General features: G+C 39.7%; 1 protein-coding gene across 3 annotated transcripts in view; it reads left to right on the plus strand.

Moving 5' to 3' along the window:
- Positions 1-21,832, plus strand: part of cstf2 (cleavage stimulation factor, 3' pre-RNA, subunit 2) — a 58,148-nt gene that overhangs the window by 30,662 nt on the left and 5,654 nt on the right. For 2 of the 3 annotated variants that reach the window (XM_067996931.1, XM_067996932.1), the window contains 5 exons: positions 1,696-1,991; positions 8,789-8,929; positions 13,758-13,966; positions 15,512-15,595; positions 17,038-17,161. In XM_067996931.1, coding sequence (XP_067853032.1) covers positions 1,696-1,991; positions 8,789-8,929; positions 13,758-13,966; positions 15,512-15,595; positions 17,038-17,160 — 853 coding nt within the window. In that variant the 3' untranslated portion in view covers position 17,161. The remainder of the gene's footprint in view (positions 1-1,695; positions 1,992-8,788; positions 8,930-13,757; positions 13,967-15,511; positions 15,596-17,037; positions 17,162-21,832) is intronic. The other variant, XM_067996933.1, reaches the window with a different exon arrangement.

The following is a 21,832-nucleotide window of genomic DNA, read 5'->3' on the forward strand; positions in this document are numbered from 1 at the left end:
AAGATACTAAATGGTAGTCTTGTGATAGTCCATAGAGAGGGAGGGAAATTTGATGGCCATTCCTTTCCCAGGTGAGCATGTGTTAGTGTAAGAGTCTAGGGAGCAGTCTCCCCTCACTCTTGGCCTGGATAATGTGTGGCCAAAAAAGGGGAGAATAAAATTAAAAATGTGGGTACACAATTATTTGTTATTGCTCTGTGCCATTGGCAATCCCATGTGGTCTAATTTAGAAAAAATAATTTGAGAAGAATGCAACTATTCATTCTGCAGCTGTGTGGTGCATAGCGATTTTTATCTTAATTTAATCTATTGGTTTTTCAGTGATTAATATTTGGACACATGACAGTATTGTAAATCTGGAACCACTTTCCAAGTTGTAATTATGTCCCTAGAATTTCAGTAGTGTAATGATGGGAATGTGACATTTTTATACCATGTTCAATTAAACTTTGAAAAACATTCAGCATTTGGACTTTGTCTTTCCAAATTTTGGTTGCATATTGAGCTCAATTTTTGAGGTATATAATAAGAGAAGTGGTGGTTACGGTGGGACTGAGTTTTGTTCACAGACCACTATCAAAAGGGGAAAAAAATCTATTGACCAACTTCAGTGATTGCCAGCTCAGTGTTGACCCTTTTTGATTTTTTTTTTGGAGGGGGTGAAGTCCAATTCAGCTGTTATTTTTCATAGTTCCTTTCACCCATGTATCCCCAGATTTTCTCCTCTCCTGAAGGCTGTGCCTATGCTGGTTATGGATTAGCGAGTACTGGCAGCTCTCCAGTCCTGCTAATGTGGCCATTTTGAGAGCTTGACATTGAGCATTGGCACCCAACTGAAGTCCATGTACATTTACTTTCCAGCAAGGATCACTGGATAGCAATCAGGAACAATAGCATAGGCTGATTCCTATTTTTGCATGACATTGAGACCAATTGTGTAAGGATGGCTGTTGTGGCAAATTGAATGGAAGTGTCCTACAGTTATGAGATTGGAGTTACAATACATTGGGGGATTTTTACTCGAAATTGTTGCTAATCCTGACCTTGGATTGCTTTATGGTGATGCAAAGTTAGAAATGCATCCCATTTCTCAACTTGGATATCTCTTATTTTGGGCACGAAAATGCACTGGGAAAAAAAAAAGTTGCTCAGTCACTAATTCATTGCAAATACTGTAATGGGGAAAAAGTCTGATATATGAAAGCAGCCCCTAGGCAGCACCATAACCGAACCATAACTAGGTTAGCCAATTAAGTTATTTTAAATAAAATCAATAGTCAGTTTGTTTATATGAAATTGTATGACTTTATAATGAGGGCAGTTAGAGGTTTTCATAAAGTGGTGGAGTATAACCATCATACTCATTCAGATAGATTTTTCATATTCTCCTCTTCGTGTTATAATGTACAACAGTTCCCCTGTTAAAGACCTCAATGGCCATTTTTTTCTGTTATCAAATTAGTCTACTGTAAATTATGAATTGGTGATAGTTCTTAAACATTTTCAGGCTATGTTACTGTAAATCACAATTGATGCACAGTTCATTGGTTTACTTTTAGTAATTGGATAATGAGGATTATTTGCATGTTCCAGAATTTATTCCCATTAAGTGGCTGCCTCATTTCATTAGCATATTTAATTTTCATAATTGCCGACTAATTGATCTATAGCTAATTTTATTTTTTTGCTTTTCAGAGGGTTTATTGGTCCACCACATCAGGGCCCTCCCATGCACCATGTGCCTGGTCACGATGGCAGAGGACCGCCTCCTGACTTGAGAAATGCCCATGAACCACGAGGAATGCAACATGACATGAGAGCAGGGCCAATGGGAGAACAGAGAGGACCCATTGGCGAACAGAGGGGCCCAATGGGTGAGCCACGTGGGCCACTGGGTGAACCAAGAGGGCCTATGGGAGATCCAAGAGGGATGATGGGAGATCCAAGGGGCCCAATGATGGATCAGAGAGGACCTCCTCATGAATCTAGAGGCAAGTTAGTGCAAAGCAGAGAAAAATGAAGTTGGCTTGGAAAATGTCAGATGACTAAAGGGAATCAATGGAGGTTTTTCTGATTTAACTATTCTGATGCTACCATTCATCTGTATTTGATTTTCCTCTTTGCAAATGATTTATAAACTATGCTGGAGAGCAGTAACACATCACAAAGCACTCACTGAAAAATACTATACTACTTGTAGTTAAAAATGCACCACCACACTAGTTTGAAATGTTTGACGTGTGCACATCACAATTGATAGCTGTATTTACATTATTTCTGATAATTGTCTCTGGCATTTTAGCACATCATTGCGTTTTGAAAATATTGCCTGTTTTGAAGTCTCAAATAAGCTGCTTTTAAAATATGTATAAAAAGCTCCGCTCTTCTCCACAAAATTCAGCTGTAAGGGCACTTCTACACAAGTGTGTGGGCATGGGTTCTAGGGTTGCCTGTGTCTTGCATTGCCCTAACAGTTTGCTCATGGTACTGGAATGTTCAACAAGAGTGTTGATGGGGAAGAAAGAAGAGAAAAAACTGACTACATCGATTTTACCCCACAACATGCCTTCAGCCCGGCAATCATACAGAAGCCTTGGTGACCTACTGGCAATCACAGCACATAGTTGGTGATACGCTTGCTGCAGAGGAGTCTTTTCCTTATTTGCTGAATGAGTCTGTGGAGAAAGAAGAACCCTTGTGGGTGGGTGGTTAGGGGAAGAATATATAGTTTTAAAAATACATGCAAAATGAAGGGATCCTCACGTGACCTAACATTTTCCAGATAGATTGCTCCATTTCGGTGATGGGTATCTTGGAAATTTTTGGAGAAGTCAGTCACTGAACAAGTGCTCAGAGTGCACTCCAGCGGCATCATACAGAAAATGATTGCTGCTGTAAAGGTGGCAAAATATTGTGAAAATGTTGATTCAAAATGAAAGTGAATTTTAATAGATGTTTCGGGTTTTAAAATAGTGATTTGGAATGCTTATAGGAACATATGTAAGGAATCTTACAACACCAGGTTATAGTCCAACAAATTTATTTTAAAATCACAAGCTTTCGGAGATTATCTCCTTCGTCAGATGATTGAATGAAAAGGTTCTCAAATCGCATATCTTATACGATGTTGGGACAGCATCACACCAATCAAAAGGTGTCGTTGTTATTCAAACAGGCCAAAAAAAAAAAAAAAAATTTATATGTTTTTTAAAATTCTCTCTCTCTCTCTCTCTCTGCCATTTTGAGTTTCTTTCTGCCTGCCTGTGTAAAAGACACAATGTATATCGAGTGTACTGGGACGTGCTGTTCTCCGTGACTGGGCTGTTTGAATAACAACGACACCTTTTGATTGGTGTGATGCTGTCCCAACATCGTATAAGATATGCGATTTGAGAACCTTTTCATTCAATCATCTGACGAAGGAGATAATCTCCGAAAGCTTGTGATTTTAAAATAAATTTGTTGGACTATAACCTGGTGTTGTAAGATTCCTTACATTTGTCCACCCCAGTCCATCACCGGCATCTCCACATTATAGGAACATAGGAACAGGAGTAGGCCATTCAGCCCCTCGTGCCTGCTCCGCCATTTGATAAGATCATGGCTGATCTGTGATCTAACTCCATATACCCGCCTTTGGCCCATATCCCTTAATACCTTTGATTGCCAAAACGCTAGCTATCTCAGATTTAAATTTCGCAATTGAGCTAGTATCAATTGCCGTTTGCGGAAGAGAGTTCCAAACTTCTACCACCCTTTGTGTGTAGAAATGTTTTCTAATCTCGCTCCTGAAAGGTCTGGCTCTAATTTTTAGACTGTGCCCCCTACTCCTAGAATCCCCAACCAGTGGAAATAGTTTCTCTCTATCCACCCTATCCGTTCCCCTTAATATCTTATAAACTTCGATCAGATCACCCCTTAACCTTCAAAACTTCAGAGAATACAACCCCAATTTGTGTAATCTTTCCTCGTAACTTAACCCTTGAAGTCTGGGTATCATTCTAGTAAACCTACGCTGCACTCCCTCCAAGGCCAATACGTCCTTCCGAAGGTGCGGTGCGGTGCCCAGAACTGCTCACAGTACTCCAGGTGCGGTCTAACCAGGGTTTTGTATAGCTGCAGCATAACTTCTGCCCCCTTGTACTCTAGTCCTCTAGATATAAAGGCCAGCATTCCATTTGCCTTATTGATTATTTTCTGCACCTGTTCATGACACTTCAATGACCTATGTACCTGAACCCCTAGGTCCCTTTGGACATCCACTGTTTTTAACTTTTTACCATTTAGAAAGTACCCTGTTCTATCCTTTTTTGATCCAAAGTGGATGACCTCATATTTGTCTACATTGAATTCCATTTGCCACAGTTTTGCCCATTCGCCTAATCTATCAATATCGCTTTGTAATTTTATGTTTTCATCTACACTACTTACAATGCCACCAATCTTTGTGTCATCGGCAAACTTAGATATGAGACTTTCTATGCCTTCATCTAAGTCATTAATAAATATTGTGAATAATTGAGGCTCCAAGACAAATCCCTGCTGGACTCCACAAGTCACATCCTGCCAATGTGAGTACCTACCCATTATCCCTACTCTCTGTCGCCTTTCGCTCAGCCAGCTTCCGAACCAAGTCCGTACTTTTCCCTCGATTCCATGGGCTTCTATCTTAGCTAACAGTCTCTTATGTGGGACCTTATCAAATGCCTTCTGGAAGTCCATATAAATAACATCCATTGACATTCCCCTGTCCACTACTTTAGTCACCTCTTCAAAAAATTCAGGTAGGTTTGTCAGGCACGACCTACCTTTCACAAATCCATGCTGGCTCTCTCTGATTAACTGAAAATTCTCGAGGTGTTCAGTCACCCTATCCTTAATTATAGACTCCAGCATTTTCCCCACAACAGATGTTAGGCTAACTGGTCTATAATTCCCTGGTTTCCCCCTCTCTCCTTTCTTAAAAAGCGGAGTGATGTGCAATTTTCCAATCCAGAGGGACTGTTCCTGAATCTAGAGAACTTTGAAAGATTATAGTTAGGGCATCTGCAATGTGCTCACCTATTTCCTTTAAAACCCTGGGATGGAAACCATCTGGTCCTGGGGATTTGTCACTCTTTAGTGCTATTATTTTCTTCATTACTGTTGCTTTACTTATATTAATTTTATCGAGTTCCTGCCCCAGATTCAATATTAGTTTTCTTGGGATTTCCGGCATGCTATCCTCTTTTTCTACTGTAAATACTGACGCAAAGTAATTATTCAACATGTCTGCCATTTCCCCATTGTCAATGACAATATCCCCACTTTCAGTTTTTAAGGGGCCAACACTGCTCCTGACCACCCTCTTTTTCCTAATATAACTATAAAAGTTCTTCATATTGGTTTTGATATTCCTTTCAAATTTCTTTTCATACTCTCTTTTTGTAGCTCTTACTATCTGTTTTGTAACCCTTTGTTGATCTTTGTATCTTTCCCATTCGCCAGGATCTGTGCCATTTTTTGCCTTTTTGTATGCCCTTTCCTTATGTCTTATACTGTCCCTTACCTCTTTAGTTGTCCATGGCTGTTTTTTGGCAAGTAGAGTTCTTGCCCCTCAGGGGTATAAACCGATTCTGTATCACGTTAAATGTTTCTTTAAACATTTCCCACTGATCATCAGTCGTTTTGCCCATTAACAGATTTGCCCAGTTTACTGTGGACAGTCTCTGTTTCATCCCATTGAAGTCGGCCTTACCCAAGTCTAGAATCTTAGTAGCTGACTCACTTTTTTCCCTTTCAAACACTACATTGAACTCGATCATGTTATGATCGCTATTAGATAGATGTTCGCGTACAGTTAAGCCGTTAACTAAATCTGGTTCATTACTCATTACTAAATCTAGTATGGCTTGCCCCCTTGTTGCCTCTAGGACTTACTGCTGTTGAAAACTATCCCGAACACACTCAAGAAATTATGAATTGCCCAGTCACTTCAATGTTCTGCTTTTCATTTATGACCACATGGGAGTGACACTGTTTGAGATTGTTCAAATGTCGTGACTTCATAATGTCTCTAGACCAAAAGGGGGGAGCACATGGCCACTTCATGAACAATATTTTTAAAAATTTTGAAAAATTCTTTGCAGCAAGCAAAGTTAATTTGCCGAGAATTTCTGAAAGATTTCAGAATTCCTGGCACAATGAAGTATATGGTGTGGAGAACTCATCTCTGTTAGCCTTGAAACATAGCCTTCTGAAGGTGTCAAAAAGGAGCTGCTGATTAAACTTGAAGGTAATTTGGATTTATTGAAGTAAAAGAGAATCCTGCCTAAATGGAATCTGTACAGTGCTTCTACTAAAAACAAAACTGAGTATATTGCAGCTTCTGAATATCCTCTGCATTGATGTCTTTATCATAAGCTGTGGCTCAGTGGTATCACTTTTGCCTCTGAGTCAAAAGGTGGTGGGTTCAAGTCCCACTTCAGAGACTTGAGCACATAATCTAGGCTGACTCTTCAGCGCAGTACTGAGGGAGTGCTGCACTGTTAGAGATGGCATCTTTTGGATGAAATATTAAACCAAGGCCCCGACTGCCCTCTCAGGTGGACGTAAAAGATTCCATGGCACTATTTCGGAGAAGAGCAGGGGACTTGTCCCCAGTGCCCTGGCCAATATTTATCCCTCAACCAACACCAAAAACAAATTATCTGGTTATTATCATATTACTGTTTGTGGGACTTTACTGTGTGCAAATTGGCTGCTGTTTCTCCTACCTTACAATAGTGACTACACTTCAAAAGTACTTCATTGGCTCTAACGTGCTTGGTCGTGAAAGATGCTATATAAATGCAAATTTTTACTTTCTGTACGGTCTAATAGACTTTACTGCATATAATCACTTTGAAAGTTATTAAACAATAATACATAGGCCAGAAATTGTGGGGAAGTGGGGAGTGTGAAGGAAATGTCTTGTGACTATTTAGGGCTATTCCACGTGTATTTGTTTCTCTGGTAGAGATTCACACTCTTAATGCACATTTTCCATAACCCTGATCAACCAATTATGATCTCTGTTCATTGTCAGTGAAGCGGGAGGAATTAGCTATTTGCAGCTGAACTGATTTCTGATTGGTGGTCCTCATTGAGTAGGGGAAAAACGGTGCACGCCACGAGTGAAAGAGGTATTTCTTCTGAATTTACATCCCTGTATACGGATTGAGAGGCATCCAAGCAGAAGAACATCAGTCCTAACTGAAGTTTTCATGCTTGGATGACTCCCGATCATTTAGGACAGGAAAGAAAGTTAATCTGGGTTGGATTCTTAGGAGCTGTTCATCAACAAATCCTATGTCAGACATCAGCTATACATCTCGCTCAGAATAGCAAGTTTCTTGGGGCTGGGGGGAATTACAATTATCTCCTATTAAGTAGAAAACCTTCCAGGTAACTTTTTAAAATTCTTTTTGGCAGTTTTCTCCCCTCCTGTATTGAAGGTGCAGACATTTTGCTGGGATATGGTTTCATGATTGCTTGTCATCTTCCAGTACCTTATCTAAGTGGCCTTTTATGATGGGTATTGGCAGGCTGCTCAACCATGAACGAGCATCACAGACGAACCTGATTCTGTTGACACCCGAGCTTCACACATGCACATTTCCAGCAGGGATTGCTGGATTTGTAGTTAGTGGAAACCATGGCTGATTTTTTTTCTCTTCCTATCAGAGGGTCGCTGAAGCCAATTGTAGTACCCTCCCTACCCTGGCTGAGATCAGCAGAGACTCTGGATAGAATATGGAAAGTTCCTCCTCTTTATGGCTTTGTTAATCATTGGACGTGATGAGCACAGCAGTTGAGGCAACCTTGGATAACCTTTCTTTAGTCTATGTCAGAAGCCCTCCCTCCCTTTTATAATTGTAAACAATTTTACAACACCAAGTTATCGTCCAACAAATTTATTTTAAATTCCACAAGTTTTCGGAGGCTTCCTCCTTCCTCAGGTGAATGGTGTGGAAATCACACCATTCACCTGAGGAAGGAGGAAGCCTCCGAAAGCTTGTGGAATTTAAAATAAATTTGTTGGACTATAACTTGGTGTTGTAAAATTGTTTACAATTGTCAACCCCAGTCCATCACCGGCATCTCCACATCATCCCTTTTATAAATAACAGTTGTAAAATATAAGCTAGAAACTGACATTAACTCAACAATATATTGAATCTAAATTGTTCTGAACTTAAAAGTATAATGGAAATCAATATGGTATGAAAATTTGATGAATTATTATCTGGAGTAAGTGTCCTTTATTCCTAGAACCTAACTGGCCACCGTGGCAGAATAGCTGGTACCTAGTGATAAAAATGTAGGAAATCTGCAACGAAAAACAAAAATGCTACACTAGTGAAGAACATCACCCAAAACATTAACCTGTCTTTCTGTTTTAGATCCCTACTGAGCCTCTTTAGATTTCCATAAATTTTTGTTTTTATATCTGGTGACCAGAGCATGATTTCACAGTGGCATTTATATATTTTACAAATAATTGGCTAGCTGAAGCTAATTTCAGTAGCCAATGACCATCTTAAAGGTTACCATTGTAGGCCCATCTCATCCAAAGTATAACGGGTGACATTTGTAGCCCTAAAGAGAATGGACAACTGCTGCAAAAGTTCATGGGTTGATGTGAATAAGGAAGAAATACACCTTTTAAAATGAATCTCCATAGTGCCTCTTTGCTTGCTTATGCACCTCCCTGTTTTTTTTTCATCTTCTCTCTCCCTGCCATCATTAGTAGTTATTTGCCTCCTAGGTTCATTTGACCCCCGCAGCATTCCATCTCATGATCCTCGATCTGGACCTCAGCATGATCCACGCTCCCAACCTCCTGCTACTCAGCAAGACCCTCGTGGAGGGTCTTACCCGAATACACATCAACCAAATGCACCCATGGGTGAGGAAAACCTAGTCCATCTGCACTATTAACTTTGTAGGTTGGCTCACAGTGTCTAGATGCAACATCTTACACAAATTGCTGTTGAAGAATTAGATTCCTAGCTTTGACAGAAACACCAGAGGTTTACAGGTTGGAAGAGTATCTACCTAGATTCTTTTAACCGTGCATTACTGAAGCAGGTAAGCACCAATTCTGTTGGCTTACATTATTTAACAGAAAATATATGGTAAATGTTACCTCCCTCCCTCAATGCTAGTAATAGGGTTATTTAGCATGTTGATGCTAATGGCTATAAGAGGAATATACCAATGTAATTTACCTTTGTGCTAGTATGTGTTTTGTGTTATAATATAAATTCACTTCAAATTGACCCTATCAGTACCAGTGTCAGACTATAGTGAAATGTAAGTGTGCACTTCAAGATACTCTATCCAGACAAACTGCTTGATGTTTACCCATTCAAGAGGTCAAAATACAAAAATATAGAAGCTCAATATTCAAACTTTATTGAAATCCTAGTGATAACACTGTACTTTGAAGTATACAACAAGAAGTATACCGGCACAGACACGTTTGGCTGAATGGCCTCCTTCTGCTCTGTAAATTTCTATGATTTGTAACTCTTTTGTTCCCCGCCCCCCCCCCCCCACCCTCTAAGAAATGTGGACAATATGTTGCTCTTGGCTGCCAAGACTTCATTTGTCCCTATTCAGTGTTAGTATTTCAGAATGCTTCTCTGTGGGAAGACTGATAACTACATCAGTAACGTAGTACGGCTGTCCAGTAGAAGACCCAAATTCAATCAGACAGAGGTATACTTACATTCGTCTTTTTAGGTTACAACAAACCTACTGGACCCATGGGCAGAATTCATCTTTATTCGGTCCATCATTATGTCACTAGCCTGTGACATTTTAGAAAGGGCCTGTTGTGTCTGATGCTGTGAACCAACCTATAATCCCTTTAACTTGCATTCATTTTATTCTGTGCTGCTGTTCTTGTAGGAGTAAGTTGTAGTTTATTGTTTCTTTTTGAACATGCTTCATTTTGAGTATATAAGCAGTTTTACTTTAAACAATTTCACAGCGTTTTCTAAATTAATGGGATTACTAACTTTTTAATTAGTGATGTGCACCTTACTGTAAACATAGATATATTGCTGTTCATATAAAGAACTGAAGGTCTTTTTTAACACTGCTATGCTAGTCTATAGGACAGTTTGTGGAATATGTTTGTATTCCACAGAGGGTCACCTGTAGAGTTGGGTTACATTTTTACTTTTGAATGTGTGCCTGAGGTGCTGCTAAAATTGTTAAATTTTGGTGGCTGGTTTTGGCTCTTTGAAAGGAATTGGCCGTTAAAATTTCCACAGCGAAGTGGTTTTAATACCAAATTACCTGCTAGGTTAGTTGATGTGCATTGGATATTCTGCCTCATATGCAATTATAGTGATATATATGGGCCTTTCAGCCCTGCTATATATAAAAAGAATAGATTATTTTACTTTGAAGATAAAAGGAGAAAGCTATAAACTGAAAAATAATCAAACCAGGTTGAAAATTCATTGCCAAGCATGTTAGATTTTGCAGTTGAGATTTGAATTTCAGACACTGTTATTAATTGTTATTTTGTGACTGGGTTGTGGCTTCAGCCCCGTCTACTATCACTAGCCTAAGTAACTGTTGGGAGCTAGGATGTAGGGAATACAAAATCCTTTCCTACATTTTGTGACATAGAAACTGATTCATGCATTAACCGTTTGGTTAAGTTTAAAATACTTCAAGGACCAAGTATATAGCACAGCTGTGAAAGTGTGGATCAACAATATGACTGTTGCCATCTGTATCACCAGGCATGTGGGACTTGGTCCCCAGCTCTTTACCTCAACATGTGCAGATATATTTGAACTGTAGATCTATCAACCCAAAACTTAGGAGGAATACAGAATGAGGCAACAGACTTGCAAGGGAACTATAGAGCTACTAAAATAGATGGTTCATCCAGAGGTATTCAATACCATATTAAGAAATTGGACTATCTAAAGATGGACCTCACTGCTACAAAGCAGAACAAGTGTCCACTGGAGTTCTGCTCCAGATTTCAGGCTACTGAGGCAGTGGTTCTTTACTGTCTGTTCATGTGCTGGATGGGAGGCTCCTCTCTCCATTATTTCATTTCTCATAGCACAGATCAGTCACAAGATTTAAAAGAAGGAAACAACTGTACTGACCAAAAAGCTGGTTCTCTTATCTCCTGCCTTATGGAATTGACAAGTTCATGAAGATACTATACAGGAGAAACCGCCTAACTCCGATGAATGGCCAATCTTTCTGTCATGGCTCTTAGGAGCTGGCCATAGAAGCTACAGTTTCAACAGTCCATTGTAGCAACACTGCTGGATACCATGAAAGCTGCTATACTACTGGCTTAAGAATACCAAGTGGAATCACTTTGTTCTTTGTCATCACCTTCATCACTTCAGTGCATCAGGGTATGATGTGAGTGATTTTATTGTACGTTCAAATGCTGTTAGTTGAGGAACTGTCTCCAAGCTTACTGAAAGCCCATGTTATTGATCAAGTTCCAGCGAGCAAATCACTGGGGGCACCGCCAATGGTATTCTGCTTTATGGAGGGCATCTAGAAAGTATGTCCCTTGTGGGACTTGAACAAGTTAATGATTTAACACTTTGAAATTGTAAATTTCTGTGAATCTAAATTTCAGTCACTTGCTTTGCTAGCCATTAATCTACTATGTGGCACCTTATCAAAGGCTTTTTGAAAATCCAAATCTGCTGCATTATCCTTGTCCAGCCTTTCTGTTACTACTTCAAAGAATTCAGTAAGGTTGGTCAAGCATGACCTTCCCTTTTGAAATTCGTGCTGCCAATTCTTTATTATATTTTCGGTTTCTTGATGTTTTTCTATTACAGCTTTGAGTAAGGATTCCATTATCTTTCCTAACACCGATGTTAAGCTAATTGGTCTATAGTTCCCTGGACTGGTTCTATCTCCCTTTTTAAATATAGGAATAACATTAGCTGTCCACCAGTCCTCTGACACTATTCCCTTTTCTAATGAATTTTTATATATATGTAGTAGTGCCTCTGTGATCTCTTCCCTAACTTTATTTAATATGCGTGGATGCAATCCATCCGGATGTGGGGTTTTATCCTCTCTAAGTTTGATTAGTTTATCAATTATCTCCCCCTTTTCTATCTTAAATGTCTTTATATCTTTTTTGATCTCTTCTTCTAATGTCTTGCCCACCATGTTAGTCTCCCTGGTCCAATAAAGTATTGGACAATACTTTCTTAGAGGTAGGTTAAGCCCTTCTCCCATGTGGGTTGATGGTAATTTGCATTGAATGTACTTTATCACCCATTGCTACCCTCTCCTTGAGCGAGTCCTCACTTCAATGAGGTTTTGTTGGCGGTTTCTTGTTAAAGCCTCTGAAGCAGTGTTTGAGGTAGGGTGCCTACAAGACAGTAGGATTAGTAACTGACTGAATTCGAAATGCTAATGTTATATGGACTTAAAATCTACCAGGGTCGAACACTGGATTTGCCAACGCACTGTGCTACAGCACAAGCCTGTTCATCCCATGATTCCATATAACTTAAACTATGCCAGTGTTGAGTGCCAACCAGACTGTACGCAGAGGTCCTGGAGAAATTCAAGTTCCTCTTATGCCGTCCTCCCCCAAAACCAGTTACTGCATGAAGTTGGATCTAAAGATGCTAATTTTGAGTTGTACATTTCTGTGGGGCGATAATGTCACTGAGCAATATTCGTTTTGCTAATATTTGTTTAACAGATATTGAAACTGAGATACAAGTGCTCATTTAGTAAAATGTTTGTTATAATGTTTGAAGGCTTTGAATGTATATTCTGAAAGTTGTTTTTCTTTCGTTGAAATTCTCACCACTCCTGTTTAAACTGTAATTTCTGCATTTCAATTTGTCCATCCTTGCATGGGTTCTTAAACTTGTGGAGCATTGAGGTTGTTAAATGTAGGTTATCCCTCTAAGAGCAAGTTCCTGTAAATGTAACTTGGCTCAATTAGTAATTAGTGATAAGGTTGAAGGTTAAAGCCCTGCTCTTGGACTTAGGTTGACACTTCATTGCAGTACTGAGGTAATGCTATATTGTCAGCGGTGCAGTTTTTAGAATTAGATTCAGGTGGATGGAAAAAGTCTGATGACCCTATGTAAAGAAAAGCAGAGTGTTTGCCTGGTCTCCTAACCAACCTTCTTCCTCAAACAACACCACCAAATACAACTGCTCGGTCATCTGATAGCTGTTTGAGTAACCTTGCTGTGCGCAAATTGACTGTATGTTTGCCTAAATAACTAACTGCACTTTAAAAGGGAAAACATTTTGGGAATTCCTGAGGATTTGAAAGTTTGTTCTTTCTCTCGACATTAAATGTTGGCTTGGTTGCAGCAGTAGGAAGAGTTCAGATATGGCCCATGTAGTTGTGCTTTTGTTTCCATTGCTTTTGTCATGGCTGCCTTTAACATTGGCCATGCAAAATCTACATGTCAAAAATTACAGCCTGTGGAAAATAATAGGCAAGTATAGTTTGAGATGGCTCCTTTGAATATGGGAACAAAATTTTGATTATTGCAACATACATTTGGTGTATGGAGTGGTAAGTAATAGAGAATTGTCTGTTACTATAACCTTGTGTAACAAATCCTCAATATGCTGGAAGCAATAGTTCATAGTGTTACAACTATAAGCTATATAATGAGCAGGAATCTCTTAGAAATTAGAACTGGAAAACTATTGAAAATCAAACTGAATTTCTAATTTGTATTTAGGTACTAGAGATCCCAGAGGTATCGATTCAAGAGGTATTGACACCAGAGGACCAGGTCCAGGTCCAGGCCCAAGCCAAGGCCCAAGCCAAGGCCCAGTCGCAAATCCAAGAGGACCAATGACAGGAGGACTTCAAGGTCCAGGCCCAGGCACCCATCAAATAGGGAATAGTGGCCCTCAGGGACCCCAGCAACCTGTTCCACCTCGACAGGTAGGGGGATTGGACTTATTGCCAGTGAACCATCTTTTTGAAGGAACTAATTGCTGTTAAAAGTGATTCAAATTATGTTTAATATGTCATAGAAAAGAAGACTTCAAATTGAGACATACAGGATAGAAACCGCATTTATTTTCTTAGAATCATGAAATCTCTCTTCTCTCCACCTCTACTTATACAGGCCTCTTTTAGCATTGAACACCCTACAGCTGAGATAGCGGTAGTTTAACTGCTCTCTCATATCTCTGCTCTTCAGCTGACCAACCAGGAGGCAGGAAAAGACTATCTCTCTTGTTTCTGCCCTTTCCCCTGTGGGGAGCAGCATGGTTTCCTCTCCATTTCTCCCTACAGCAGTATGGCTGAAATCAGAAGCTTGGGATTATCCTTCCTTCTATGGTGTTGCATACCAGTGGACTAACGCGTCACATCATTGAGTTATCACATAGATTTATTTAGAGTGTCTATGTGGGTTAGCTTCCTCAACTACCTTCAGCAGCATCTTTCCAGAAGAGAGTCACTCAACCATGCGGTTGTGTCTCAGTCAATATCACTTCAAATTGTTTTCCTCGTTCTATTGGAGTGGTAGTGTAACAGTTACCTCAACTATAGCCCAATTTGGAAAAGCTCTGCAATAGTTTGTGCAATTGCTTTAGTGTGAGCATTTCTCAACACATATTTCATTGTTATAAAGAAACCATAGTAAAATGGTAAATTCACTGTAGTAGGTACAGTGTAGTAGATTGTGCTGCTTCGTCCTCTGCAATGTAAAGCCAGGTCCAAGCAGGTTAGATTGAACGTTTTGTTATATTAAAGTCACATCACTTATATTGAAAGCTGCCAAAGGAATGGTTTTGTGTTAACGGTCTCTATCTGCTACATCATAAACCATTCTTGAGCAGTAATCCTAGCACCTTTATGGTGCAGGCTATTCTTGGTATCATCCTACCATAGAACACATGAGTGCCTTTTAAGATGCTTGGCCTAGTTTATTGTTGTGCTGATAATTTGAAAAACCTCTTTGTTCATTATGAATCAAACATGTGAGCTCAGAATTAAAATATAGCCTTTCTTTCTAATGTGTGCATGATTGATGTTCAATTCCCAGCATACTAGATCCCATCAGGAAAAATGTTCTCAACAAATTGAAATGATGGTTTATTGAGCTTCTGGAGTTCAAATCTCAACCTTGTCTGCCATTCAAATTTTCCTGATATACTTGCGTGGTTTACTCTGGCTCTTCATGTAACACTGCAATAGGGGAGTGTTCATCTCCAAGAACAGGAGCAGCCCTGGAGATTTGTTGTCCAGAACCTATTCTCTTAGAATGTGTAATGATGTTAGTGTCATCTGTGTTGGTTAAGCCCTTCTTGCTGGATTTACAAAACACTTCAGAAAATGTATTCACGTGGTACTTGCTTGTTGCTGGTGAATGTTGCACTAAAGCATTTCTGTGAATGCGTTCCAAGCACAAGCTGAGACAATTTAGAGAAATATCATGTTTTGGTGATAACCTGCATTTCTTGCACTTCTGCCTCTCAGGGTCCTGCTCATGCTGTGGCTGGAGGTCAACCTGGAGGATTCAGTCCTGCTCAGACTCAAGTGACACCACAGGACCATGAGAAGGTAAGTGCTGAAGCTAGGGAGGGGAGAGGGGAAGTGTAGAGCAGGATTTATATCTAATTAATTTTCACAAACATGTTTTCAGTATTTAGATTAGTGACCCAGCAAGTGTCAAATCATTTTAAAAAAATAGGTTACCAGTTTTGTGCGGTGTGTGCTGTTTTTTATGTTTCATTTCAGCTCATCTTTTCTGATTTGTGTATTCTGTTGTGTTTCTGTTCATTTTGTAACGATGACGTGTTGGAGCTGTGGAGGGATAGGAAGCGGGATATGCACTTAAAATTTTCCCTGTGCAAGGAGGAGAAAATCAGGACAAAACATCCTGTACTATTGCTCACCACCTAACAACTGGTTGAAGAGCCACATTAACCAGGGGTCTAAATCAGAAAGAGGCTGACTGGAAGAAATAGTGTAGCTGTTTCAATACTCTTGACAAATTGGGCATAGGGTGGGAAGTGAAGCACAACTGGTGCTGCTTTAAGAGCTTCACTGCACTAGACATTTCAGCTCATCTGCAGCTCCAGAATTAGCCTTACACATTGCACTCCAGAAGATGAGATTTCATATTCTGTTTTCACAATCTGAAGTATTTCAAAATGTTTTAAATCACTCAGTTTCTGAATTTCAAAATTCTTTAAAGCTAACTATTTATGATGTAAATTTGGGCAATGTGCTTTGACATTTTTAATGGTGGTGGTGTGGGGGTGGGGCGGCGCACGGGGGGGGGGGAAAGACATGCAACCAAAAATTAATCTTGACTAAAATCACTAGTAGTTTCACGTATAAAATGGTCAGATATTAGTTGCTTGTTCAAAACTTTACGGTTGTGTCATGCTTAAGTAATATCACTCCATAAATGTAATGAGGCAAATAAAAATTAGGAATTTAAAAAAAAAAGTGGAAATATGAGGATCAATTAATGTTCTGGGCTTTGCATGATTTTTTTCCCACTTATTTACCCATTTTCTCCACTCCCTCCTGTCCTGAAGATGATGATGTGTGAAGCTGCTTGATTGAAGGGTTATCACAGCCCTCACTCCTCTCCTAATTTGACTTCCGTACCCTTGCATTTCCAACCAGGGTCACTAGATAGCAATTAGGAGTAGAATTCCTGGGTGCCTTTTTCTCCCTTCCCTAACCTAGGATTAGGCCAATTGTAGTAGCCCTAAATCTGCACCAGCTGAGATCAGCTAATGGACTGGGATTAGACATGTAGATAGTATTTTTGGATAACTTTCCCTTTCTGATTAAATCAATGGGGTGGAGTCTATGAGAGGATATATTGAACATGGTCTATGGAAGGACTAGGCTTGATGGGCCAAATGCATTTTCTTAATCCAGACTTTCTTGTATGATTAATGAAGCTAGAAAGCAGTTTTAAGTGAGTTTTTTTGTGTAGTAGTTTGTTTCCCAGTTGACTCTGTTTCTTCTTCTGTTTGATGCAGGCTGCATTGATTATGCAGGTACTCCAATTGACTCCAGAACAGATTGCCATGCTACCCCCGGAGCAGAGACAGAGCATCCTTATCCTGAAAGAACAGATTCAGAAATCTGCTGGCGCTCCCTGAGGTAAACTTAAGGAGAAGTTGCCGAATACCTGGTTATGGTCAGGACTGAGTTTATAAAGATAGTTATAGAGATATAGTTAAATGCTGTATGAGAAATAGTGGTTCCCAAGCTGCAGAAACCATAAAAGTACCCTGTCAAAGAAGGTAACCAACCAAGTATATATAATGTATGGTGTACGATTAGATTGAAATTCTGAAACTTAGCTTGATTTACTCCACTGGAGTGAAGGGCAAAAGTTTAAGGAACCGTTCCGCAACAGATTAAAAAGGTTGGATAGAGCACATCGTGGAGTAATTTGTACGTGGTCTGTGGAAGGAGTGGATTTAATGATTGACTTATTCTCGTTCCATGCTTTCTTGTGTTACTATAAATGTTTGCGACTTTTCAGCTACGTGGAACAAGCTAAATTAGTGTTTCTCACTAGTTGTTCCTCAAAGGTTGCAATCTCAAGCAGTGATTCAGGCACTGTAGTTTTATTAGAGCCTTTTAACGTATTCCATGGATGCTGGGTTAGCCTGGTTTCTTAATAGCATTCCTTTGCTTTCACTCACTGCATGACCAGAAAGAGATAACAGTGCTGAATCCTAGCTCAGTCAGCATCCATAGCAAAGCTGGTCTGTAAATTGAGGCACAAGAGTCACATGGAGTACAACTCTGTAAAGGGTCACAGTTAAAGGGGGAGATGGTCCACATATGACTCCTGGACAGTGTTACGAGTACCACTGAGCTGGATGGTCTGAATGGCTTTTTCTCATTTTGCTGCTTCCCAAATTGCAAGTTTTCTTCATGCTTGAGATAAACCTGTTAAACTAGCACATCTAATTTATTCAGAGATGAATGTTACACATTTAAAATATACATTCCATCAAAGCAAAAAGCCTGTGCATAAAAGTATAATCTGAAAATGTTGTATTCCACACACTTTTAGTTTGTGTGCTTTGGACGGCAAGCTTATATGTATCTCCATCTGTGCAGAAGTTACTTTAATGTAAAACGTAAGTAGCGCCTGCCCCTAGAATTTTGCAGTGCTTCAAGCATAATTTCTGCAGTGAACCCAGCAAATTCTGTTTCAAGAGAATGTAATTTGTGCGTCAGGTCAGTTCAGGCCGGGGGACATCAGATTTGTTTAGCAATGCTGTTGGTGAGTCAGGTGTGAAAGGGCAACATTGAGACAACTCTCTCATTGATTTTTTTCATTCCTTCCCTGAACCTGTGTCCCACACTCAATGTCACCAAGTATTGGTGCTCCACTTTGCTATTGTTGAATTGTTTCTTATTAACCATGCTAGTTAATCTATGAAAGAATGGAACAAGAACCTATCTTTGCAAAATAGCCACTTGGAATGTTTCCACCAGCCTAGTCAAATTCTGTTTAAGTCCAACACCAGCACTGTAGTCAGGTTCAGTAAATGCCTTCAATGCGCTGATTTCTTTTTTCTCTGCGATCCAACGTACCATCAATTTCCTCTGGCAACAGTTTCTGAATTGGTATTTTTAGTTTACAAAGCAACACAGATTTTGAATGGAGGCTTTTTCTCTTTGCATCAAATGCCATTATTGCCTTCCTTCTCTTCATCCCCCCACAACAGTTCTTGAAAACTAGGGAGACTCGCAATGAACCTCAGATCTGAGAGCATAGGAATTGTATGACAAGATTGTTATCTTGGAGTATGTGATTTTGCATGATTCTTTTCAGACTACTTGTACAACCATAAAACCGGGTCTCCATTAAAGATAGACCTCTGTGCAGCTCCTCCACACTTTGCTTGCCAACTATAGTTGAAATGATCTGGCCCAAAACAGAGGGAGTATCGGCCATAGTCTGGCAAGTACAGATACAGTCTACATCACCAGCACAATTGGCTAGCAATAAGCAGGAGCAAGAAGAGTGAGACCCAGTGACACCACACAAACACAAAACAAATGGTGGAAGAGAAATTCTGCAGTTGTTTTCACAGCCGAGGAAACGCTGAGCATTGGGGACCCCTAATAGAATTTCTATTACAGTCTAATGTGGCCAAAATGATATGGGGTGAATTAGGTGTCAGTTCGTTCATCCCGCCTCCTTGGGTAATATATTGAGTCTTGCCCGAGGCAGAAATTTCATCTTCGCCAGCGTGTGTTCGGTTTGTAAGGTTGTTGCAATCAGAAGAAAAATGGGAATTGTTTTTATCTTCTGTCTAATCTGATAGTTTAGGTGCCTTGTGGACTGATATTGTAGTGTATGTAGACTAGTGTTATATTATAGGTTGGTAGAGGATACTTCATTATCTATTAGGATGTGTAATTTTTGGATGCCTAGGGATAGTAGTGAAGATTTGTGACTTAAATGATGACATTGAGGAAGCCTATGCTTCAGTTTTGTCATACAGAAACACTACAGTGGCCAGAATTTACAGGGGAGCATGGCTGTTCAAAGTTGGCACAGTTCTTTTCTGGCCAGTGCACCCACGTGGCTGGGCAATTATATGGTTGAAACACAAGCAGGTGTCAATGTCCATGTTTAGGATGTGGCTTCTGTTCAGTTTCTTCCAGACCCAGAAGGAGTTGGAACTGAGAACTGTTTCTGGTTGGGTCTGTGGCTTTAAATGAGTAATGTACTCAACTTCAAATAAACTGGTAATACACAAGTGGAAAATGTTTGGTACACTGGTATTTATTGTGGGGCTGTTCCTCTTTGTGTTTCAGGGAAGTTGACACTTTTATTGCTACTGGGTCGGTGCCACTAGGGGTAGGTGTTGACAGGGCCAGGCCCAAATTCAGTTTTGATCATTTCTCACTCTGCTAACAGAGGCTTGATTGTCACCAAAGTACATCACACCACACCCTGTAAATGTGCAAGAACATTCCATCTTCAGTTCATCATAGAGCATCTGGATTGCAACCCACTGAGTGGGAGATTGTTGATGCTACTCCCTCCTCCCTTGTCCCACCATGCACTAACATTGCCCCCCCCCCACCCAGTCAGTCAATCTAAAAAAAAATCTTTTAACTAGGAGAAAGTGGAACCTTTCAACAAATCTAGAAGAAAACCTCAAATATAAGTCACTTGAACTACCTTCCTGTTCTGGCCAGCACTTCTGTAAGTAATTCAGTTTTAAATTCTACTCTCTTTTAAAACAAAAATGCTTTGCCTACTCCCTTCCTTCCAGCACGCTTTTTTTGTACACTTTTTCAAACCTCCCCTCTCCTCCTCCTTCCCTCTCCCCCTTTACATATGACTCCCACATCTACAAAGAATGAATCAAGATGTGATTTAGAACAGATATGAGGCTTTAATTAATTTAAGTTGGGAATTCCTGTTGTCCTTTGGCAAACTTTAATAAAAGAATCAGTTTTAGTAGCAGATGCACTTTTCCGATATCTCCGTGCGATTCCTCTATCTAACTTCATGATTGTTAATGGAGAATATTGAGAAAGACAATGTTTCTGCCACTTCATGTCTTATCTCTTAATTTCTACCTGTATTTTTTATATTGCCAGATTTATTCCATGGTGACTGGTACTTTATGATCCTTCAGTGTTTGAGTTTCTTACTGACTTTTTTTCATTTACTGAATTTTTTTTCCCCCACGTAAACTGATCCCCACCATTTCTTATCACCTGCTTGCAAATGTTGTAAATAGATTCTTTGTGAAATCTCTCGAAAAATGAAAATCTCAAAAGTTCATTTGTATTGTTAGTTTCCAGGGTGAAACTCTAGTAACCTTATTAGAGTATTTGTCAGTAAAATATCCCCCACTATTTAAATAATTGAATTATTTTTAGGTGAAATAAAAAAAACACATGCTAGCCTGCACCTCAATCAGGATGGTCATGAGGTTGTGTGGGAAAAGTATCATATTTCAGCACCCCAGCTTCAAAAACAACACAACCCCATGTATGATAGTCTTAAAAAATTACAATCTTGTTTTCAATTTTGAAAATTGTGGAGAGAGGCATTTTCCACACATAATTACTATAATCTTACCCTGATATATTCCTACTTATTCTTTAACAGTTTGCTTGCTATAACTGTAATGAAGCACTTGCATTTATATGGCATTTTATTACACCCTTGGGATGACCCAAAGCTCTTCACAATTGATGAAGTACTTTTTAATTGCAGCACTGTTGTTATGTAGACAAATGCAACAGCCAATGTCCCACAAACAGCAAATTATTTGAATGACCAGCTAATCTGTTTTAGGTGGTGTTGGTTAGGATACTGGGAGAACTCCCTGCTCTTCAAATAGTGTTTTTGGACTTTTACATCCACCTGAACGTGCATACAGGGCCTCTGTTTAACATCTCATCCGAAATTGACAATGCAGCACTGCACTGAAATGTCAGCCTAGATTGTGCTAAATTCTGGAAGAGGGCCTGAACCTGTTACCTTCTGATTCCGAGGCGAAGGTGCTACCAACTAATCCAAGCTGACCCAAAACCAAAAACTTAATCAGAATAAACGTCTTTTAGTTTCATTGTACATGCTTTTCCCAATTTTCTGTCTTTTAATTATTTTATGATCTGTTACCGTGGCTTTTGAATCTCGTATTCCTTTTCTAAAACTGGTGTGCTAGCTTTGCGCAGACTTTTATAAACCATTCTAATCTATGATAGCTCAGTGGGTGAGGGAGTTGCATGGTGTGGTACTGAGCCATCTGGACAGGAAGTTCACAGGCAGAACCC

Source organism: Heptranchias perlo, chromosome 15 (assembly GCF_035084215.1).
Source record: "Heptranchias perlo isolate sHepPer1 chromosome 15, sHepPer1.hap1, whole genome shotgun sequence".
NCBI lineage: Eukaryota > Metazoa > Chordata > Chondrichthyes > Hexanchiformes > Hexanchidae > Heptranchias > Heptranchias perlo.